The sequence below is a fragment of the Micropterus salmoides genome, unplaced genomic scaffold (assembly GCF_014851395.1).
Source record: "Micropterus salmoides isolate LMB-PRFRI ecotype aquatic unplaced genomic scaffold, ASM1485139v1 Ms_hic_scaffold_3, whole genome shotgun sequence".
In the NCBI taxonomy this organism is placed as follows: Eukaryota; Metazoa; Chordata; class Actinopteri; order Centrarchiformes; family Centrarchidae; genus Micropterus; species Micropterus salmoides.
The window spans coordinates 39,385,429-39,410,118 of NW_024042261.1; the positions used below are offsets into that span (position 1 = coordinate 39,385,429).

The 24,690-nt window shown below is 42.4% G+C and overlaps 1 protein-coding gene across 1 annotated transcript in view; it reads left to right on the plus strand.

Annotated features, from left to right (window-relative positions):
- Positions 1 to 136: 136 nt before the first annotated feature.
- Positions 137 to 24,690, plus strand: part of col4a3 (collagen, type IV, alpha 3) — a 71,303-nt gene continuing 46,749 nt past the window's right edge. Inside the window, exons 1-13 of the mRNA XM_038693846.1 lie at positions 137 to 436; positions 9,842 to 9,898; positions 10,488 to 10,577; positions 14,632 to 14,676; positions 14,865 to 14,909; positions 15,476 to 15,538; positions 16,957 to 17,010; positions 17,140 to 17,166; positions 19,416 to 19,490; positions 22,523 to 22,585; positions 22,687 to 22,722; positions 22,941 to 22,988; positions 24,602 to 24,676. Of these exons, the coding sequence (XP_038549774.1) occupies positions 347 to 436; positions 9,842 to 9,898; positions 10,488 to 10,577; positions 14,632 to 14,676; positions 14,865 to 14,909; positions 15,476 to 15,538; positions 16,957 to 17,010; positions 17,140 to 17,166; positions 19,416 to 19,490; positions 22,523 to 22,585; positions 22,687 to 22,722; positions 22,941 to 22,988; positions 24,602 to 24,676 (768 nt within the window). The 5' untranslated portion in view covers positions 137 to 346. The remainder of the gene's footprint in view (positions 437 to 9,841; positions 9,899 to 10,487; positions 10,578 to 14,631; positions 14,677 to 14,864; positions 14,910 to 15,475; positions 15,539 to 16,956; positions 17,011 to 17,139; positions 17,167 to 19,415; positions 19,491 to 22,522; positions 22,586 to 22,686; positions 22,723 to 22,940; positions 22,989 to 24,601; positions 24,677 to 24,690) is intronic.

Genomic DNA, 24,690 nt, shown 5'->3' on the forward strand with positions numbered 1-24,690 from the left:
TACAGTATACCACAGTTTGTGACAGAAGTGTGATGAATAATAACTCACACAGGATCATGTATGATATGTTTTAGAAACACTGATGAGTGATATTTAAGTGAATGAACAAATCAACTAACTGGATGTTTTTATTTTGAAAACGTTAACCGGAAGTCTCGTGCTGAGTGTCGCGGGATTGACCAGCAGTCACTCAGCGGACTCTCCGTCTCTGTCCATCCCGCAGCAGCTCGCTGCGCCCCGACAGGATCAGCTGCGCGGACTGAACCGAAGTGAGCCGAACCGGGAACAGGAGCCGTTCCGACCTCAGTCTGATCTGCGGGGACTCTGCAGCCGCGCGTCCGCCTGTATGGAGCCTCAGGGCGGCCCGAGGCGGAGGATCGTCCCGCTGCTGGTTCTGCTGCTCTGCTGCTCCGCCGCTCCGGGTCGCGCCGAGAGGGTGAGTGAGAGACACGGGTCCGAGTAACGATGTGAGGGGGTCCAGGTTTAATCTGGAGGGTGAGTTTCCCCTGCTGCTGAGCCCGGAGGAGGGTCTTTTATTGTGAAAACCTGCAAGCATTTAGAAGAAATGTTTATTGTTTACTTTTTTTTTAATTTCAGTGTAAAAATCAGTTAATCTGAATTTATGACTTTCATTCTGCATCACTGATCGCGTCATCACGTCCTGTCATCGGGTCATCAGGTCTGATTGGCTGTCACTTTCAATTAACTTTATTAGTAGTATTGCTGTACTGTTACTACTAATAAAGTACTTTTCTTTGACTCCATCATCGTGTGTTATGGTCGAGATGTTGTTTATGACGTGGGTGCTGACGTCACGTGATCACAGAGCCGCTCATGCGTAATATAGCATATATATATATATATATATACAGACAGAATATCAGAATATAACAAAGTAGAACTGCAGGATTTTAAAAGGAAGATCCACAGTTCTGTTCTGTAAAATTAAATTATTACTGTTGTTACTTTTATTGATATTTGTATTATTACCATTAATATCAATAACATCATCTGTGGAACTCACATTGTTCTGTTGTTTGTTCTCCTTCCTCAACAACTCTTTTACCCAGAGTGCCGCTCTTCAGTCTGTGTGTGTGTGTGTGTGTGTGTGTGTGTGTGTGTGTGTGTGTGGTCAGTAATAACAGCAGATCAGGACAAAAGGCTGAAACAGAAAACAGACCAACTGGTCTTGGGAAATTCAGGTCTCTTTGAGTTCTGGTCTTGGTTAGTTGAGGTTTCTATCTGTTCTGGTCTCTGTGAGTTCTGGTCTGCAGCGGAAACGAGCCGCCTTTATCCTGACTGACAGGTCGCCGTGGTAGTGACTTGTCAATCAGCTTGTAGCCCCGCCCTAAAGCCTCCCCTGCTTCCTGGTCTCTGTTCCTCTAAATGAACATCATGCTGTGTTGAAGAAGACTTGAAACTAGAGACTGAGACCATAAACTCATCAGGAAAGTGTTTACTGAGGGAATAAATCAGCTGACAAGTAGAAACATTTTTTCACAGACTTCTAGACAATCACACTTCTTTCTGCAGCCGCTGGAGTCGCCCCCTGCTGGCTGCTGGAGAGGACGCAGGTTTAAGTCGCTTCAGCTCTGCAGACCTGGAGGTTCCTGCTTGGTGTGTTCATCACTGTGATCCAGACTGAAATCTCTCTATTGGATGAACAGCACGAGACACGTTTCATCGACCGCCATCGTCGGGTTTCAGCCTTCTGACACCCGGCTGTCGGTCATGTGACCCCGCAGGCCGCCGCCATCGTCCCACGAGAGTCTGTCATCCATTTTACGACGTGTATCTGGTGTTTCATCAGCAGGTTTTCCTGCGGAAATCAAAGAATGTGAAAAGAATGTCAGACAGGAAATAAAACCTGTCTGTCTGTCCTGAGCAGTCAGACGGTCTCCGTCTGTTTGTTTTAGCTGGTGTGTTTTCTGTTTCAGCCTTTTGTCCTGGTCTGCTGTTATTACTGACCACCCCAACACTCTCTCTCTCTCTCTCTCTCTCTCTCTCTCTGTCTCTCTGGTATGATCTGCTGAGCTGCAGTGAAAAAGGAAAACCAACGACTCTCCGACTGAAAACATTTAAAGGATTTCGTCTCCTTTCCAAACGTTTAAACTCGTTTTAAACTTTTAATTCAATTCAATTTTATTTATATAGCGCCAAATCACAACAACAGTTATCTCACAGCGCTTTTCATAAAGAGCAGGTCTAGACCGTACTCTATGATGATATTTACAGAAGAACAGTTCCCACCAAGAGCAGCACTAGGAGACAGAGGCAAGGAAAAACTTCCTTTAAGAGGCAGAAACCTCGAGCAGAACCATGGCTCAGGGTGGGCGGCCATCTGCCTCCACCGGTTGGGGTGAAGGAGAGAGAGAGAGAGAGAGAGAGAGGGAGAGAGAGAGAGAGGGAGAGAGGGAGAGGGCAGGAGAGAAAAAGAGAGGGATGTAAGGAGAGAGAGAGGAGCCTACACAATATCCACACAGAGGTACAGACAGTAAAGGTGATGTTGCTATAGACTAAATGAAAAATGGTACAGATATTTATAGTAGTGTTAATGGTAACAGTCGTAATGTTAATGATTATAATAACAATAATAATAATAGGACTAGCAACAATAGTGGTTGCAGCAGAGGGTGTCGAGCAGGAACACGGGGGCAGCAGGTGACCCGCAACCACAGATCCAGACTCCACAGCTCCAGAGCCAGAAACACCTGCAGGAAGTGATAGGAGGAGAGAGGAGAGGGACGAGAAAGCACAAGACTACCAGAAAGGGGAGAAGTTGTGTTAGTAACATGCAATAATGGGATGAGGTTGCATACAGAGGGAGAGAAAGTAGAGGAGAGAGGAGCTCAGACTGACTCAAACTGGCTCCGACTCTCAAACTGGCTTAGACTGACTCAGACAGACTCAGACTGACTAAGACAGACTCAGACTGACTTAAACTGACTCAAACTGACTCAAACTGACTAAGACAGACTCAGACAGACTCAGACAGACTCAGACAGACTCAAACTGGCTCAGACGGACTCAGACGAACTCAGACAGACTCAAACTGGCTCAGACTGACTCAGAATGACTCAGACAGACTCAGACAGACTCAAACTGGCTCAGACAGACTCAGACAGACTCAGACAGACTCAAACTGGCTCAGACAGACTCAGACAGACTCAAACTGGCTCAGACAGACTCAGACAGACTCAAACTGGCTCAGACAGACTCAAACTGGCTCAGACAGACTCAGACAGACTCAAACTGGCTCAGACGGACTCAGACGAACTCAGACAGACTCAAACTGGCTCAGACGGACTCAGACGGACTCAAACTGGCTCAGACTGACTCAGAATGACTCAGACAGACTCAAACTGGCTCAAACTGGCTCAGACAGACTCAAACTGGCTCAGACGGACTCAAACTGGCTCAGACGGACTCAGACAGACTCAGACAGACTCAAACTGGCTCAGACAGACTCAGACAGACTCAAACTGGCTCAAACGGACTCAAACTGGCTCAGACTGACTCAGAATGACTCAGACAGACTCAAACTGGCTCAGACAGACTCAGACAGACTCAGACAGACTCAAATTGGCTCAGACAGACTCAGACAGACTCAAACTGGCTCAGACGGACTCAAACTGGCTCAGACTGACTCAGAATGACTCAGACTGACTCAGAATGACTCAGACAGACTCAAACTGGCTCAGACTGACTCGGACTGACTAAGACAGACTCAGACTGGCTCAGACTCTCAAACTGGCTTGGACTGACTCAGACAGACTCAGACAGACTCAGACTGGCTCAAACTGGCTTAGACTCTCAAACTGGCTTAGACTCTCAGACTGTCAGACAGACTCAGACTGGCTCAGACTCTCAAACTGGCTCAGACTGGCTCAGACTGGCTCAGACTCAGACTCAGACTGGCTCAGACTGGCTCAGACTCTCAGACTGGCTCAGACTCTCAGACTGTCAGACTGGCTGACTCACTTTGATAGTTTTCCATCTTTGTTGAACCAGAGTTTTATGGGAAAGCAATTAAAGGCCCGTCCCACATAAAGGCAGGATGAGTTCAGTAAAGCCAATAAAAGCTCAAGCTACTAATGGAGGTTTTACAGGACACGCATAAATCCCAAGTTACCAAACACATTAACATATTTCTGCAGCTGTGGCTCCGGAGGTTCAGCAGGCCGTCCTCTAACAAACAAACTGAACTGCTCACCTGCCTGACGTGTGAAAAGGTGAAAGGCGCTCTGAGTAAAAGAGTTGTTGAGGAACGAGAACACGCTGCAGCACAATGTGATTTCCACATGGTAACAATACAAATATAAGAGGAGAAGATCGGTAATCATGTTATATTGCTGATGTATTCATGTCTAATTAACATTTTACTGTCAGTAGCTTTTCATAATTAATGAATAAGACACATGAAACATAATGCATGATGTTTTATAGGTTCAAATGTTGCCAGGGTGCAATTCAGAATATTTCAGTTGTTGTTATCTGACACCCGAAGAGATTTTAAACGTTGCAGGAAAGAGAGTTTCTTGGGTAAAACAATGTTCAGCAAAATAAATGTTTATCTTCCTACATCACAGATGTCGTTCTGCCCTTCCAGAGTAAAGTTTGTACGGCAGGTCATGAGGGTCAATCCTGACGTCTGTACAGAGACAAATAAAAATAATCTGATTGTCGCTGAGACACAGAGAGTCTGCAGGTTCGTCTCTCTCTCTCTGTCTGAAACACCTGAACCCTCACAGTACAGTTAAATGTAGAACTTTACCCAGGATGCCCCGCTGGACGTGTCGAGGCATCGAGCATCCTGCGGGATGTGAGACAGGAATGAAGATAAGGGCGACATCAGAGCTTCATCTGCCTGTCTGTCTGCTGGGAGAGCACTGTTACACCTGCAGGATACACGAAGGTCTTTTTAAACCCACAGAAACACGTCTGAGAGATAAAGATGGACGGCGGGCTTCAGCTGGGACTGACGTTCAGCTCGGTTACACCTGCAGGAGGCATGATGGCGTTTGGGTTTAAACCCCCAGATTCTGTCTGACTGATAGAAAGAGAAACATCAGATACCGCTGTTCACTTCCTGTTTCAAACCCACAGCCAGCACAGGTTTTTTTTTTCACTAACATTAAGCTTCATAGTTATTGTTGTAACCATGAAGACGAATATTCAATATCTGTACTGTATTTTTCGCTTTCACTCTGCCCTTTTTAAAAGTGAACCAGAATCTATGAACAAAACCACATCTGTGCTGATTAAGAGTGTGACGAGACACTTAACACACGAGAAATCAGTAATACTGAACTAAACGAACATTTTGAGCATTAAACGCTTTATTTCCTGCATTCTGATGATTTTTTTCTGCACCACTTTATGATTAAAATGTTTTTATTTATGTAGAGAGAGAAACAGAAAATTCAAGTGGCAGGTGATAATTCACACTCAACAGTCGAACTCTACCAGAACATAAGAAGTCAAATGCTGTCAAGTCCGAGACGAGACCAAGGCCCAATCCCAATGTCCCCCCTAAGCCCTGAACCCTCACAGACTTTACCGACGTCACTTGGAAAGTGAAAATGCAGTAAACAGGAACGGGACAGCCCTTTACCACATTGTCACGTTACCTTTACGACGCTGAAACACGTTGCACACTTTTTATTTTATGTTTTTGCCTGATTTTTAAGTCCTGCTGGCTCTAAATGAGCTAAATGTAAATATATATTTGTCAATAATCATTAAACAGCTCACACAGCATCATTAAGCAAAAACTAAAATAAATAGTTGAATAAACTCAGTGTGTAATAAGGTGACTGCGTTCCTCTGACTTCATGTGTTCTATGCAGCATCTTAAGTTAAGAAAACTTTCAACAATGTTAACATCAGCGTAGGTGTTGATGCTTGTTTGTTTACTGTTTTCTTCCTCTCTTATAACCCGAATTTGCCATGATACTTTTCTCTTCTTCTGGGCTTCGCCTGGTAACCCCCGTGTTTCACATCATACCGCTATGAACTGTGGGAAATCCCCTTAGCCAAAGTCGTAGCCTTACGAAAGGGTCTATAAAGGGCTCAAAATGTCCGCGAGAGAGCCCTCGCGCACTTGACCATTTGACAGTGGGACGGCCCTAAGCCCTCACGGACTTCCCGGGAACGCACCTCAAAGTCTGTGAGTCTGTGAGGGTGGACGTTGGGATTGGGCCCAAGGCCATTAAGACCGGTCTCGAGTACTACAACACTACCAGTTCCTACCACTTCCTGTCTCTATCCCCCCTTACATACAACCATGTAACCATCACTGCCACCCAGTGTCCAAAATAAAATATCATGCCAACAAGAAACATAAATGGCTCCTACATTTGCTAAAGATAAAAAGTCAACCTTACCTTCAGATGTTAACTTAAACTGCCTTTTTTTAACGTTAGAGAAACACAATGCCCAGGTGGCTGTGGCTCAGTAGAGCGGGTTGCCCACTAATCTGAAGATTGGTGGTTCAATCCCCAACTCCTCCAGGCTGCATGTCAAAATAGGGGTGGGAATCACAGGGTACCACACGCTAATATTGCAATAATTGATATATCGCTTGACAATCCTAAAGTGATACATCACGATATCTGTTTAACTATTAATACAAAATGCCCGTGAAAAGGTTTTCTCCATTTATTTGCTGCAAATCCAAACTGTTAGAAAACAGCACAATTCTGCTCAGTCTGTAAATAAAACTATTATTATCAAAACATTTATTTATAAAAGGCACGTAAAATGCAAATTCACTGAATTCTTACTGCAAATACAAATGGCTGTGTACCACCTGAGTCTAATCTGTACATCACATTATATTAATAACTGTTCGGTGTTGTGCTGCCCTCTCTCTTCCTACCGATAGCTGTATTTATATTTTTAGGCCACTGGGAATTTTGGGTTTGAGTTTTGACCCTTTGTCGTTTGCTGTAGCTGGTCTTAGAGGGTTGGGGTTAGCCAGTGAAATTAGCAGCTCTTTTTTATTTCACACAGAGCTCAGGAAACATGTACTTTAAGTATTTGCACAGAGCGTCACTCAGGATGTTCAGCATGTGAAGCAAAATGTGGCAGTTTATATTGTATTTTCGCTATTGCGATGCTAATGTCCGTTAGCACGTTAATGGAGATTCCATTAATTGTTAGCATTGAGCTAACCGTCGAAGCGCTATTTTTTGTTAATATTATGTATCGATATGATGGGCTGGAATATCAATATAGTGTCATGGAAAAAATTATATATTGCCGTATAGATTTATTGTCACACCCCTAAGGTCAAAGTGTCCTTAGGCAAGATACTGAACCCTGACTTGCCCCCGATGGCTGTTCCATCAGACCGTTCTCATCTCAGGGCGTCCAGTACCAACGCTTATAGAGTTATTTGACGCTAAAGGTACCTTTCAGCGTTACCTGATGCATCTGTATGCCGTCTCGCACAGACGGGAAGTGCTAGCTAGCTATGTTCGTGTTAAAGGTGTTGACAGCCCCCTACCCTCACCATAACCATCAGAAATGTAAGTGCCTAAACCTAAGTCACTGACTTTATGCATGTCGACCGGCTAACCCTACAGCTGTGTTAGCAGGTAGCCTCCTTCATGTTGCTGTGACGTGTCGTTTCGTACGGACGCTGAAGGGAACCTTTAGTGTCAAATAATTACGCTTTGTCACGCTGTCTGAAAGCGTCAGTAATGACGCACTGAGATGATGACGCGTTGGTTCCATCTGTGTATGGACGTGTGTCAATGTTAGTTTCTGTTTGAGCACTTTGGCTGAATGAATGTGTGAATGAATGTGTGTGAATGCGATGTAGCACTTTGAGTGGGCAGAACAGTGTATTTACATGCCACAAACTCGACTTAGCAGCTGTTACATTCACGATTTTGGATCATTAAGAAAACGTGGCCAATCTTTTGGATTATTTCATATTTATAAGTTATATTAATTTTCCTTTGTGTGTTTCACTTGGTAATATTTTATGTTTGTCTCAAACCATAAGAAATGGGCTTAGTCATGATGACGTCACCTGTTGGCTTGTGGACTGCCGTCTTGAAGCCTCGAGTTTGGCCGATAGGGCGCCGCCATTTTTTGCAGTTTTTGCAACCAGGAAGTGCCCAGAAGTGACGATACGGCGGAGCGACGTGGGTACGAGTCACTCTAGCCTGATTGACAGGTCGCCATGGTAACGACTTGTCAATCCTGTCCTGAAACATAATCTGCTTTGTGGTCTATTTAAAAATAAACAGGACCATAATTTACTAAATGAACATCATGCTGTGTTGAAGAAGACTTGAAACTAGCGACTGAGACCATAAACTCATCAGGAAAGTGTTTACTGAGGGAATAAATCAGCTGACAAGTAGAAACATTTTCTCACAGACTTCTATACAATCAGACTTCTTTCTGCAGCCAGAAGAGTCGCCCCCTGCTGGCTGTTCGATAGAATGCAGGTTTCAGGGACTTCTGCGTTCGCATCAGATCGCTGACCGGAAGCTTCCAGCTTGTGTCAGACAGATGTCTTCAGTGTGTATTTAGCTAATTAACCTGTCTAGCTGTGCTCCATTAGTTTGTCTTGTTAACTCAGAGCTATTGAAGTGCCATAAAATGCAGCTAAGTGTAGTAAAAAGGAGGTGAGAGAACCTATCGGCACATGCTGCGGTAAAAAAAGGGTCAGCCAAGCAGGACATGGGACAACAGTTTTCCGACCGTCGTGTCGTGTAGCCAATAGCAATAGGACATTTTGAAGTTACCTTTATGTAAGTAATTTTGATAGAACACAGGATTTTTTCTTCTTACATCTGCCTTCACTGGATTATACAGTTTTTCCCTCTTCCATAGCGGCAAAAGAAGTTTTTAAAGTTGCCACCACAGAATCAGTATGTTGTTTATATCTTAAGTTACTTCTTCTGTATTTAAATTGCATCACGTTTCTTTTTCCTTCCACAAAATATTTAATTTCTTAGTTAACATTTATTTTTGCAAGATATTTTTCAGAACATTTTTAACAAATTATGCTGTTAAAAAGTGACCGGGACAAAATCAGCCTCTTCAGAGAGTGGTGTGGACGTGTCCCCCTGCGTCCCCACGTAGGTGTAACTAGTCGTGTTTCCATCCGATTGTCATGCGAATTTTAAGCGTACTTTTGAAATGTTGCGCGTTTCGAGTGAATAAACCAGGTTACGGCGAGCGTAGTTACGTCAGCAGTTGACGTTACACATGGCTGTAATAAACAAGACGTCTGGGTTCCAAACCAGAAACAAAACCCATTTGCATGAACCTGAGGGCCACTGATCTGAGAAAAACGGAGAGAGGTCCTCAGGAATGTGTTTCAAGCGGGCAAGTTGCTGCCAGCCATGTCTCCGAGCATTATGGGAATATCCGGTGTTCTGCAGAGTTCTGCATGCACCTCCAGATAACACTTTTAAACACTATAATATCCTCTGTGGGGTTCATCAACGGTGATAAACGAATCAAAGTATTTATTTTATGAACGTTTAGAGTTAATATTTTATTACATTCAGCAGAAGCAGCGTTCACTGAGATTCAGCAGCAACATGCGGTGAGAACCTGTTAAAGGATCTGAGAAGGACCTTTTAAGAGGTGAATGCATCATTCAGCAGAACAGCTGATGAAGGCTTCCTGCCCAGATCTGCATCCACCTCTTTTCTTAGCACGAATGAGCGTCACTGGCCGCGAGGCGCAGGAAATTCTCTGCAGGCGTGCAGAACTCTGCACAACCGGGACCGGTCCGGGGTCGAGTCTCTGTCATGAAGAACCCACAGGAACGTATAACTTAAACTGAACCTCTTGTCTTCTGTCTCCGCAGGTGTGTCACTGCAGCGGGAAGTCCTTCTGTCACTGTGACGGGGTCAAAGGTCAAAAGGTGAGGAGGTCTCAGCCTGGGACACAGGTGCTGTCAGAACAGGAAGTGAAGCCGTCCTTCACTGCTTTATGTTCCATCGATCTTTGAGTCTAGAATATTAACTGTAAAATGAAAATGTGTTTTTCTTTTAACCTAAAGTAAAATGTTTGCAGCACTTTCTTTCAGCCTTCAGTGGCGTCTGCAGCCTTCCTCTCGGGCTGCAGGCACCACCTCCTGAGAGGCGAAACCCGGGGCTGGAAAGTCCAGAGAGCACTGGCGTCTGGGTGATTACTAAAAGTGACCGGGAAGGGCACGGCGACATTTCTATCACCTGCCGTCATAAGTTATCTGATTTGTGTCTGATGCGTCTCAGGTGTGGCACCCGAGACCACCCAGGTGTGAACTCTCTGATCTCAGGTGTGTTCAGCAGGAGCATAAAGGCTGGTTCCTCTCCGCTGAACATGAAACGTCCATCTGTTCATTCAGGAACCTGAATGCATCTGGACCTCAGCCAGAATCTGTGCACACCTGAGTTTACCTGTGTGGACAGCAGGTGAACTGACCCGGGATCTGTTCTACGCCTCATTAGATCTGTTTTCCTCCTCCGCAGGGTGAAGCTGGGTATCTTGGATACGACGGACTTCCTGGAGTTACTGGTTACCCTGGCAATGAGGGCCACCAGGGCCCACCTGGAGAAAAGGTAACAGCCTCTGAACTGAGCGCAGCAGACAGATTATTAATATTATTTTATTCTCATCATTGTTAAAGAACCTTGATTCTGCATGCCATGCAGCGTTGCGTTTTGTTACACTTTGCGCACACATCACTGCAGATTATATGACGTGGTGGATTGGCCGTCATTAGCTACGGGCAGACAGCTACGTTTGTGGATTTTAATTTATAAGGAACTCGTTTGCAAATGACCACATTAGATTAATAGCCGCCTCAGCTTTGCGGTCAGTAGTCGTCGTACCCGGTCCAGCAGGCTGCTGTTTTTAAAAGTTCCCTGGGTGACTTCAGTGTTGGGAAAGACCGCCTTCTCATGCTGTGCGCCATTGACTTGATTTTATCTCAGTGGGTCTTTTCCCCTGGTGAAATAAAGGTTAAATAAATCTACAGTAGCCCAAACGGCTCTACAGACCACGTTTAATTACTACGTGGAATAGGCTATATGCAGGGCTCGACATTAACACCCGCCAACCCGCCAAATGCGGGTGGATTTCGGCCATCAGTCACTCCGAGTAGCCACTTTGGTGTGTTGAAAAACTGTAGTCTTGTCAAAAGACTGAAATTACAAACAAATTGCAATGTGACACTATTGGAGCTTTTTTGCTCACCAGCCAATGTGGCTAGTGGTTTTCCAAAGTTACTAGTCACACAGCATTTTCACTAGCCACATTTTTGTTGTTTACGTTTTATACGATTAGTAAGTTGACAGTGGCGTGCTAACATTTACTAACTAATTTACTCATCATTAGCTCTGATGGGGTTGTGTGTAAAGCTCCTTTTTTTGAAAACATACAGTCTATTAAGATAAACAAATTAAAATAGCAGCTTCTTATTATTATTATATTAAGATATAATAAAACTTCTGCATGGGTGTAAAAGATTAGTTCACAAGATAAAAACTGCATCTGCCTCTCCTCAGAGCTCTGACTGGATTTATGTTTGTCATCATGAAGCTGTGGTTGCTCTGAGTAACTGGAGAGTGTCCAGGTCTTTTTTCTAGATTATTCCCACACAGACGCGTCTTCTGCTTTCCTATGGCAGGACAACTTTTATTAAAACATAGTTCTATATTTTAATAATCGACTCTGTGCGGTAGTTGTGACAGGACGATTTGAGTAGTAACACCACGTCCCTTAATCATGAATATATCTGTATTTTACAGCATTTAACGGCACTTTCCTCCTGCCTTTCTCTGTCTCAGCTCTCCCTTTTCTCTTTCTGCTGTGCATTTCTTCTCCACACTGCTCGGCCACGTGTTGATGTGTGCGTGCGACCAGTCGTGTGTGACGACAGAGATCACGCCATCGGGTTAAAAGCAGGCGGGAGGCTGACGGTCTGCAGGTCTGAGGGACTGTGGCCGCCCTGTGACACATGCAACTTTTACAAAAGTCTGGATGTCATATCTGACATCTTTATTTCATCTGACATAGCCTGTTGTGTGGATTCTCGTGATATTAACAAAGCTCGCTTTGTCATGGCTGCCGCTGGTTAAGTTGATAATTAACAGCATGAGCTTCTTGTTTACAGTGTCGTCGAATAGTAGCGCGTAAGGCAAAAGGCTTCACTAATGGACCAATGAGCAAACACTACGTGCAGGTAGTACTCATGGGAGTTGTAGTGTCAAAATCCCCTTTTCCACCGCACGGTACCAGCTCGCCTCGACTCTGTTCGGTTTTCCACTGTGGGAAAGTTGTACCTGTAACTGCTTTCAGGTACTTTTTTTCATATCACCTCCGTCGAAACCTTTTAACTTAATGTCACGCCCTGAATACGTACAGAGAATAACAACAATAACGTTAGTAGTTGTCTGGTTTATTAGAAGTAATTAGAGAAGTGAAATTTGGACAAATAGAGGACCACGCGTGTTATTTAGTTCAGCGCCGAGAGCGTCGGCCACCGTAGCTTGACTGATGGTGCGTTCATGTGATGTCGGAATAATCTGAATTTGTTTCCCACTTTTAATCTTTACAGCAGAGGAATAAAGTGTAGGACATAAATAAGTTTACATAACAGTAAACAAACATATAAGAAGACACAAATGATAAAAACTTAAATAGCTGAGTCCCAAACATCCGCCAGGTGTGGGAACACATTTAGACAAATAAATGCAGGTCCCCAATGCCTGGTCTGGTTTTTATAGAAGTTCTTTGGATGTATAAAACCTCTTAAACCCCGCGGGGTCGCCGCTTTAGCTGCTTCTAAGCTGCTTCTAAGCTGCTTAGATTGTTAATACAAATATTAATGTTTAAACGTATGATCAATATGTCAGTATGGACATGCTGCACGTCGTTAGATCGGTTAGATTCTCCACAATACCACTGTTAAGTTCATTTAACGGAAACAACAAGACCCAAAGTCTAATTCTTCTAGATTTACCGGTGTAACCTGTCTGGTACAAGAGAGGAAAAGGGGAAAAAAGTGCTGACTCCCGTTACCTTTGAAGCGCTCGTTCAGTCCGAATGTGTCCGTTCCTGATTATTTATCTTCCTTTAGTCTGTAAGGGTCCACCCATCTACAGCTTTTCAGAAAAATTTAGCCAAATTGTGAATCCTGTCATGTGAAGTCCGCCTGTCCCAAATAAAGTCAATTCAGTGATATTAGCAAATAATAGCCCGGCTATTATTCAGAGTTTTACGGTAATGGACAGGGCAGATCTGTTTCTTCTGTAGTTACATTGCATTTCATGTTTTCCTGTTGTGCAAGTAAACCTTTCTCATAGAATTTTTATTTGTTATGAAACATTTCTTGCTGCTAATTTTCAGAAAACTTTTAGCAAATGCTTTCAAAAAGTGGTGGGGACATGTCCTCAGCGTCTCCAGTGTGAATGACACTTATGGAGGGAATCAACTGAGGGCATTGGTTTTCCTATAATCTTGGATGCTTTGTTGACAGTCTGCTGTAGTTTTCTTTGGCTGTCCGTGCTACCATACCATAGAGTGAATTAAATGTCTGCGTGTTGTTTATATGCTCTGATAATGATAATCCTACACATCTTTGTAGCAGCGTCCGTGTTGATTAAGAGTTAAGAGCACATGAACACACACTGAAGTCTTAAGATCAACTTCACAACTCAGGAAATGGGTCCATCTGAGGAGCACGTGAACGCACAGTGAGCTGCTGGCTGCAATTCGCAACCCTAACCACTAGATGTCACTAAAACTCCCACGCTGATGCTTTAAACAGATGGCGGAGTTCCTCAGGGTTCTCTCTTAGGGACTCTTATCATTTTGAAAACCTTGAGACAATTAATACTTATTAAGTTAAATATGCACATTGCAAGGTTGTAATTTCAACAGCTTGCTCATTTATGAATATATTAACATCAAACCACCTCAGCATTTTTTTTTAGCAGTTGTGTATGCGCCGCAGTCAGTCCGAGCGCTGCGTTTCCGCCTTTTGCATTCCATCGGTATTACGTTGTCGATTGGTTTTTGGATGGTGTTTTTTTTGGTGTTTGCTGGTTGGGTTGAGGTGTTCTGTGTTCTCGTTGCGGTGCATCTGGGAGTCCATTTTTTTCTCCCACCCCTATTGGCTACTGGGGTTCTTGCTTGCATGTCGCTGGGGTCGGCTGTGGCGTCCCACTCTCACTAACAGCTATTTATTAAAGCCAGTCAACTCTGAAAACACGTACACTTTGAATCAACCTGACGGCAGCTGATCAGGTTTCAGAGCAGAAGGTAAAGGTGTGCTTGTCAGCACGGCAGAGAAGCCGACTGTGACGGCTGGTTCGATACACAAAGTTTAGTACTTGACTTGATCGCCGGGAGTTGGGAGTCGCACAACAGAGACGTTGTCCCGTCACGCATGTGTTTGTAAAACACACTTTAGCTACGGCATCATTTATGAGTTTTTATAGCTCTACCCTCCGTCCGTCCAGACTGAAGAGGACACGTAGGACAAACAGAATCTGCTGCTCTCAGCCTGTATCAACATCTGTAGGGATGTTTTCCACTGAATATTATTAATATAAATGTAGGCAATCTCTGCAGAAATCCTCGATATGACTATTCTTTTTTTGTCTTCAGGGTGAGTGGGGAGCAGCAGGAGGTCCAGGACTGAAAGGCTCTCGGGTATGACTGATGAGGATGATGATGAATCATTATTATGAACTGAATATGAAACTTTTGATTTAACCTCTTTAACTCTGTATTTTCTCTGACTTGAGCATCATTTTAGTCACATTTGGCCAGAATTGGCCCTGATAGATTGTTAAGGTCACATGAAGGTAAACATCAGTCTGTCTCTCTGTATCCTCCAGGGTCTTCCAGGAAAACCAGGTTTCCCAGGACCTCCAGGACTGCCGGTGAGAAATACTGTATAACATCCAGAGATAGATAGAGAGATTTTATAATATTTTTTTGTGATCAGGCTCTACTAAACTGATGTTTCCAGGACAGATGGCACATTTTCTCAAGTTTTAAAATCAAAACTTTATTTTAACATCACTGCTCAGTTTGAAAGCTTAAAATCAATTCAGACAGTGGAGATCAAAAAGGGTCAAATCTCCTTAAAGAGGCTTTAACTTGATATTTTTACTATAAAAGTGTGTAAAATGACAGACGACAGTGTGTTGGTGTCTCTGGTAGAGAAGCATCCGCTGAATCTTTACAGTGACTCTCAGCTAGGTTGTTTATCTGTCCGGCTGCAAAACAGTCTGCCAGTGCAGGAATATTCGGCTTGTTTTCACCGACAACCACTTCTTTCAAGACATTTTGAAGCAGGTCGTTACACTAGGAACAAAATGATCTGACTTGAAAACTTCAAATAAATTAAATCAGATTTTCTCACTGGTTCAAAAGGAAATTTCCAGACTCTGATAGGAAGGAGAGTTTCTCTTCAGCACGACCTTTGTAACTGTTGTTTACTCAGGGAATCCCCGGACACGAAGGACCAATCGGCCGACCAGGAGTCCACGGATGCAACGGGACAAAGGTAGAGATGATTCCCTGCACTATCGTATTTTACTGAAGTCCGTTTGAAGCCTTCCTGCCTGAAATCATGACTGACTTTCCTGGCAGAGGTCTGGGTGTCACGTTTTTCATTCATTTTGTTTGCTTGTTATTTGATTTAATATTTTAAAATAGCTGTGTAATGTGACCAGTTATGGACAATAAAAACAGAAGTAAAGCTGGTTTCTGCTGCATTACCTCATGTTATGGCCCCAGAAGAGGGTCTTTAGTTTTAAGACAATCAATATTTCAGTTTGTCCTTCTATGTTAATATCCAGTTAATATTCCATCACAGAAAGACTGACTGGGCTGTGTTAACCTGGTTGTGCAGGTCATTATTCTCACAAAGGCGGACAGCTGAAAGTTGTGTATCATCTACAAAGAATGAAATAAAAATAACAGAAAATGGAGAAATCGAATCAGGCCTAAGTACGTTTTATTGATGATGAAAAGAAACTACCTGTTTCATGTATTCCAGCCACAGACTGTATAAAAGAAGTGGACGTAGTCACTGTGATGTCACCCGTTGCTTTATGCACTACCGTTTTGAAGCCTCGAGTTTGGCATTTTGGCCGTCGCCATGTATTTTTTTTTTTGGAACTAGGCTCCAGATGTGACCATATTGGATGAGAGGGTGGAGCTAGCTTTTAGCAAGGTGCATCTGTAATTCACGGTAACTGGGATATTAGCTGGGATGCTAATTTTGCCTAGTGACAAAAAGGCTTTAAAACAAAATGTAGTTACTGGAAAAATGAACAGCCGTCTCCTAATAAGCTTTTTTACAAGTCGCCTCTATCCTGATTGCCTTGTCAATCACCTTGTAGCCCCGCCCTAAAGCCTCCCCTGCTTCCTGGTCTCTGTTCCTCTAAATGGGACCATAATTTACTAAATGAACATCATGCTGTGTTGAAGAAGACTTGAAACTAGCGACTGAGACCATAAACTCATCAGGAAAGTGTTTACTGAGGGAATAAATCAGCTGAGAAGTAGAAACATTTTCTCAGAGACTTCTATACAATCACACTTCTTTCTGCAGCCGCTGGAGTCGCCCCCTGCTGGCCGCTAGAGACGACGCAGGTTTAAGATGCTTCCGCATTAGCTTCACGTCTCAGACCCGGAGGTTCCTGCTTGATTTCAGTGTTATTAGTGAGGTGACTGAAGATATCTAGAGGGTTGGAAAACAACACCAGGACTATCAGGCAATATGAGAGAATACGAAACCAGAACTTTTGAGGCTTGTTTTTACTTTCAACTGCATCACAATATTAAAACAGTCTTCAGAAGCTGTTTCCAGTGAGTGTAAATTCCTTTTTAAGATCCATCTGGTGACTCTTCAGAGACAGAAATCACCTGACCTCATCCTCTCAGACACTGAATGACATATTGATCTGTGTCTTCCAGGGGGATGTTGGTTACCCAGGGTTTCCCGGGAATCCAGGACCTGTCGGCGTTACAGTAAGTCCCGCCTACTTCCTGTACAATGCAGCGAGTGAGTGCTGTGAAGACTTCCTGTTTGGAATCGCTGCAGGCTGCAGCTAAGCTAGGCTAAATAGCACCGAGACTGACTGTGTTCATGTGTTTCAGGGTCCACCAGGAGTGCGAGGTGAAAAGGTAAGAGAACACACCTGATCAGAGTCACATACTGTCAGTGGTTGAAAATAATCAAGGTGTTTTTACACTTGAGCAGCTGCTCAGCTACAAAGTAGGTTAGAGTTACAGTACATGTACTGTTGACATATTCACTATGTAAATATAAAATACTGTATGTAGTAAATGATATATGTAGTATGTAAGTAAGTTTTGTCTGTCAGAAGTCTTCTTGCCTTTTATAAGTGGTGGATGAAGTATTCAGATCCTTTACTTTAGTGAAAGTACCAATACTTCACTGCAAACACACTTTGTTACAAATACGGCATTGAAAATGTTACTCAAGTTGAAGTATAATCAGGAAAATGTATTCAAAGCAGAATGTCCCCTGTGATTATATCCTTAGATTACTATAACTAATGTAGTTTGTTGAGGTTAAACTGTTTAGTATCAGACTGTAAGTTTATTTTACTTATGGATGAATCCGCTCATAGTTTGTCCATTAACAATGAGAAGTGACGCCTTCGCAATGTTTGTTCTTAAAGTCCGAACCTCTAAACTATTAATACATAAAATAAAAAGGGAAAAAAAGATGAAATGTTTACATGAAATAGTTGCCAATTAAATTTCTGTCAATAAATAAATCGTGTCAACTTTACATGTTTAAACTGTTGGAGTTTAATTTATAAATAAACATTTATAAAGTCTTCGTGTGTAAAAATCTGATTTCGTAAAGTAACTGAAGCTGTCAGATAAATGTAGTGAAGTAAAAAGTACAACAGCTCCCTCTGAGACGGAGTACAGTCAAGTTTATTCATAAAGCACATTTAAAAAAGTTGACCAAAGTTCTGAACAAAGTTATACAGTAGAAGACAAACATTAACACCAGATAAATTAAAACAGGCCAAACAATGACATACAGCAATAACATAAAAACAAGAGCGTAGATGCCCCTAAACAGGCTCAAATGCCAAAGAATAAAATGTGTTTTAAGTCTCAATGGTGGGGGAAGAGTTCTGAAATATAAGATGGAGCCAGTCCGTGTAACGCCTGAAAAACGGTTAACGGCTCCTTTAAAATTGACTATTTGACTGGTAACGAGTGAAGAGGAGGAGATACGCTCCCTCTTCCTTTTACCTGTCAGCAATCTAGCAGCTGCATTTTGAACAAGCTGCGAGCGTCATAATGACGAGCGAGAGATGCCAGAGTACAGGGAATTGCAGTAATCAATTTGAGAGTTACGATTCGTGGGCAGAAAACAGGTTGGTTGGACCCAAACGCAGACACGGGAAACAGGCAGGTTCAGTTCAAGAGATTTATTCCAAAACTAAAAGCGAGCACACTTACAGACTGAGTCCAGAGAAATCCAGAGGCATTAAATCCAAATGAACAACGAAACAAAAATCCAAACAGGTAATCAAGCCTTCATGAGATAGGCGGGAACGTGAGCTGGGTAACAGCAGGACAAAACACTGACTGAGACAGAGCATAACACGAACAATGAACAGAAACACCAACAAGCATGGCAAGCAGATTACTGGAGGGGAACAGACATAACACAAGTTGCTGAACACAAAACATGGACCATATCAAAGTAAGTAGAAACAGATGAGAACAATAAAAAACAAACTAATCCAGACACAAGCAGACAGATACAGAACACGAACACACCAATAACAAGTAACACAGAGCAGACACGGGCAAAACAACACAGAAGAACACAGACCAGGAGAAAATACTAAGACATGAACTGAGACATCGAACTAGGAACTAAGATACGAGACAAGACAGATAAGAAGTAACTCAAAGATGCGGATGAATAATAATAATAAAGGCTACACAGAGACTAAAGCAGAATGATCAAAATCAGATTAAGTAATGAAACTGGCAGAGAACATAAATTGACATCTAGCAAACAGACAGAACTCAAGCATGATGGTACAGAAACTAATACATGAGACTGGAACAGGACTACATGACAAAGAAAAGACATAACAAAACTGAGACCTAAACAAGGCAGGCAGGCCCACAGCGTGACAGAGAGGATACAAGAGCATGCAAGACCGTCTCCAAGTCCTCTACACAGAGAATGGATTTCAGTTTTGCTCTGGTCCTTCAATGAAAAAAGCTAACTTTAACAACAGAGTTTAAGTAGAAGTAGAAAGTGGTATAAAAATAAAATACTCAAGTACAAATACCTCTAATTTGTACTTAAGTACAGTAACAGAGTGTGGAGACGGTGTCTTCTTTTGACTGTTTTTTTCTGGTTTCAGGGAGACTCGCACGTCTTTCCCGACACGCAGGCGATTAAAGGAGCAGTAGGACCACCAGGACCCGTCGGAGAAAACGTCAGTCACAGTCATGCATTCTGTCCCACCGGGGTCTCCCTCACTCTGCCGTCTGGTGCTGGTGTTTCAGTCTCTGTCCACTTTCAGACAAGAACACATGAGTCGTTTTATCCCAGCGTGCAGCGGTGACGGTGGGGAGTGTGATCCAGGCTGCTGAGGCTGCGTTCACTCTGCAGGCCTTAATGCTCAAACCAGGTTTTATTGATTGATAGTTCACATTATAGTTCAAAAGTGGCCCACATCAGACTGAAGTGGGAACTGAAAGTGACCCGCATGTTAGGAAGAAATACAACCCCAATTCCAACGTTGTGTAAAACGTAAATACAACCAGAATACAGTGATTTGCAAATCCTTTTCAACCTATGTTCAATTTAATACACCACAAAGATTTTTAATGTTCAAACTGATAAACTTTATTGTTTTTCGCCTGCAACATGTACCAAACAGCTGGGACACGGGAATGTTTACCGCTGTGTTACATCACCTTTCCTTTTAACAACAGTGAATAAGCGTTTGGGAACTGAGGACACTAACTGTTGAAGTTTGTTTGTAGCCGGAATTCTTTCCCATTCTTGCTTGATGTACAACTTCTGTTGCTCAACAGTCCGTGGTCTCCGTTGTCGTATTTTGCGCTTCATAATGCGCCACACATTTTCAGTGGGAGGCCGGTCTGGTACCCGCACTCTTTTACCACGAAGCCACGCTGTTGTAACACGTGCAGAATGTGGCTCGGCATCGTCTCGCTGAAATAAACAGGGACGTCCCTGAAAAAGACTTTGCTTGGATGGCAGCATATGTTCCCTGTAGGGGAGACCGGGGGCAATTGTAACATATTTTACATTTTCCTTAATAACTCATAAACTACTTACACTAGTACTACTCATCTTTTGATACAAGAAACACATATATGTGCACTAATTAATAATACAATTGATATATTTTCACTTATAAGAACAAGACTAAAATATTTAATTAAATGCAAGAAGTCAGAGTGTGGGGGCAATTGTAAAATGAGTCATATTAACCCACTGCATCTCAAGTAAAAGCCTAGGCTGCCTCACAGTAATTACTTTACAGCTAATAATGCTACATAAGAGTTTTTAAATGGTTCAAATAATTTTAGGTGTCAGGCTCTCTCTGTTGTGGGACCATCAACTACTTTAAGTCCACTATACAGACAAACTGACAATGAAAGGAACTTTACTTTTGCAGACTTATGCCTATATAACATTCAAACTTTCTGTTAAACACAAATAAAACACAATATTTAACACACCCTTTTTTAATATGGTTTTACATTTATATTTAGTGAAATATGTTTATTTCCAAAACAGACAAAAAAGCTGGTTACATTGGGCCGTGTGGCTTCGGGGGCAATTGTAACACAGTGTTACAATTGCCCCCAAAGTTGCAGCCATGATAAAATCTTGTAGCCACAACTATATAAGCATAGTTTGTTAGTAATTGTTAATCAATAACCTAGAGATAAAATGTATGCAAGTTTAGATTTGCAGTCATCTCAACTTTAGACACCAGAAGAAAAATACTGCACAGCCAAAAAGTTACTTTCATACCTCAAAATCCGTATTTTGTTTAAAACTTCTGCTAAGGTGAAATGATCCTGCTCCTTTTCCACAGGCAGAGAGAGAACCCTACTGAGCATGTGCAGATTACAATTACAATTGCCCCCGGTCTCCCCAATGCACCTTTCAGCATTGGTGGATTCTCAGATGTGCAAGTTCCCCCTGCCATGGGCACTAACACCCCCCCACACCATCACAGATGCTGGCTTTTGAACTTTGCGCTGATAACAATCCGGATGGTCCTTTTCCTCTTTGGCCCGGGGGACACGACGTCCATTATGTCCAAAAACAATTTGAAATGTGGCGCACTTTTCCACTTTGCGTCAGTCCATCTCAGAGAAGCCAGCGGCGTTTCTGGGTGTCGTTGATATGTAGCTTTCGCTTTAGAGTTTTAACTTGCACTTGTTGATGTAGCGACGAACTGCGGTTTCCTGAAGTGTTCCTGAGCCCGTGTGGTAATATCCTTTACACACTGATGTCGGTTTTTAATGCAGAGCCGCCTGAGAGATCGAAGGATCTGAGAGATCACGGCCATTCAATCGGCCTGCAGAGATTTCTCCTTTTGACGATATTATGGACCTTAGATGTAAATGCTATTTGTATAGCGCCTTTCTAGTCTTTTCGACTACTCAAAGCGCTTTTACACTACATCTGCATTCACCAGTCACACACATTCATACACTGAGCCTAAGTGCTCAAACGGAAACTAACATTCACACACATTCTGCTCGCGCAGTTGTTCACAAAGTGGTGAACCTCGCCCCGTCCTCGCTTCTGAATGACTGAGCCTTTTATATCCAATCATGACACTCACCTGTTTCCAGTTATTCACCTGTGGAACGTTCCAAACAGGTGTTTTTTGAGCATTCCTCAACTTGCCCAGTCTTTTGTTGCCCCTGTCGCAGCTCAAAGTGAGTGAATATTTGCAAAAAACAATAAAAAAAGTATCAGTCAGTTTGAGCATTAAATCTCTTTGCAGTGTATTAAATTAAATACAGGTTGAAAAGGATTTGCAAATGAATGTACTCTGGTTTTATTTACGTTTTACACAACGTCCCACGCAGCAGCACGCTGTCGTAGAGAAGTAAACATGGAGGCTACAGAGGTTAGCTCCGCTTAGCTCATACTTGCTAACCCCCCCGATTTTCACGGGAGACTCCTGAATTCATCGCCCTCTCACGTTTCATTGCCTTCATTACAGTTTCTGCCGCTGCAACCTGGGTCTGAAATTAACTTTTTTCACAGTGTACGAACCCCAGACACAGCGGCGGCAACCAAAGGACCTTCATTAATGACTTTTAACAAATAAACAGTATAACTTTTGAGCCCACGTAAAAGTACCATTTGTAAGCAGGTTTAAAGGAATTTGTTATTTGGCTGCCGTGCTGCAGCTCAAAGAAAGACTCTGGCTGCTGGAGAGTGTGCTCTGATTGGCTGTTTGTGTTGCAGGGGCTGAGTGGAAATCCAGGTGACCCAGGCATGCCGGGACTACCAGGACCCACCGGATATCCTGTATGCTTCAGATCCAAAGCCGTCAAACTTTATTTAAACGTTCAGAGTGATTCGATCAACTGAGAGCAGCTGCTTTTTTTTTTGGTTTTGTTTTGATTTAGGGGAGTCCAGGGCTGCAGGGGTTACAAGGAGAGAAGGTTAGTGTGCCAACAGGGCTCACCTGAGGTTTGTGTCTTCAGGTCTGTTCGGTAACTAATCAGAATCATCGCACTTTTACTCACCACTAAACAAACAAAAACAACAACAAACACTGAGCTCACAGAACAAATATGTTCACTGCAGAATCTTTGAAGGCCTGATGTTCGGTCATGTGACTTCAGTCTGCGGTCCTGATGCTGCTGGGTTTGTGTTTCAGGGTCAGGAGGGTCCCAGTCCAGTGATACCAGGTCCCAGAGGAGAGAGGGTGAGCTAACTGGTTTGGACTTAAGGCGAGACGCCACAGTCCAAAATGACGATTAGACTTCAATTTTCAGATTTCAAGTTATTACCATAAGTCTAATAAACATTATTATTTGTCTGTTTTATACTGAGGAGACGTATTTTTCTCAATATCTTTCGTATTATTTTCTCAAGAAAAGTGAATTATGATCAGAATTACTCAATGTCTCTTTCCCGTGTAGTCAATCCCTCCATATCTTTATGTAAATACCAATATACACTTAATATTTGGTAATTTCAATAAACTATGAAGGAAAAATACCAAAACAACACCACTGTATACTGTGTACCAGAAATGTCCACCCTGTTGAGCTAAAGTTAACCTTTAGTGTGAGCGTGACCTTCAGCACCAGATGAGGAATCTATAATTTTTCACAATCCGTATTTGAAATTATTTTATTTGATTGATCTTGTCAAAACTTACACGTTATGATCAAACACAGATCAAAAGCAGATGGTAAAATCACACACATACTACAAACATACAACCTTGTTTTTTTTGTTAAAAAAAAACTTAACAATTTTGATAAAAACGAGATTTGATTAAATAGATTTTGAACAGGACAATTAGATAATAATTAAATATTTAGAAATACATATGTAATCTAAGTTGAATGATCAACACTGGCGACATGGCAAAATCCCATAGTACCTCTTAAACCAAAGCTTTTAAAATGTAAATAAAACAACTTAGAAGCCAATCTCATTGTGATCATAATTAATAACAATTAAACTTAAATAAAAAAACTAATGGAACTAGTATTTGTCTAGATTTAGACTAAATACAACATGATTTGTACCGGGGACGCAAAAGGCACTGTTTAACAAAATTGAGCCAGCGGCGTTTCACTCCCCCGCTCTGCCTGGTCCTCTCCAAACACGTCGGTGACGTCCAGACAATCTCACTGCTGATTGGCTTTCGCAACATCGCGTCAAGCTAATTTCTCTCTCAGTTTGAAAAATCTGAACTCGAGCGGATGTCACGAGAAATTGCTTCTTCAGCAACGCCCGGAGCGAATATGCATCTTTGCATCTTCGCTGGCGAACATCTTTTACAGACGTTTTTTCAAAATGACATGTTTCCTGTTCGCCAGGTCGTTTTCTTGAAGGCAGTTAGATCATCCTAACTTTACACACAGTTTCTGAGGTCTCATAAGAAGACATTTACAGAGGGTTTTTAAATATACTTTAGCGTTATAATTTTATGTGGCATTTCATCTGTAAACATTTTTTTTAATCTCTGATGAAACCGTTCTGTATATGTTTGGTCATTTGTTTTTTTATCATAATAAAACAAAAAAACATCCATCTGACTCTCATCAACGTGCTGGAAAATGGATTTGTGTGCTATGAAAAATTTAAAAGATAAAAATTTGATTTAAAAAAAAAAAGCTTCTATTTATGTTTACGTTTAGCTTGTAAAGTTTCATAAGTAAAGTTGGGGGAAAAAGCCTTTTAGATCACACTCTGGATAGTAATGTGAACAGACAACTGACATTTCTAATCTGTGAAACACCATCATCACCATCATCATCATCTTCTTCTTCATCATCATCATCAGCTGTCTTTGGTTTTCAGGGTGATCGCGGCCCGCCAGGGAGGCCCGGACAGAAAGGAATCAAACTGTACGCTGAAGGACCCAAAGAACTGAAGGTCTGTCTGTCTGA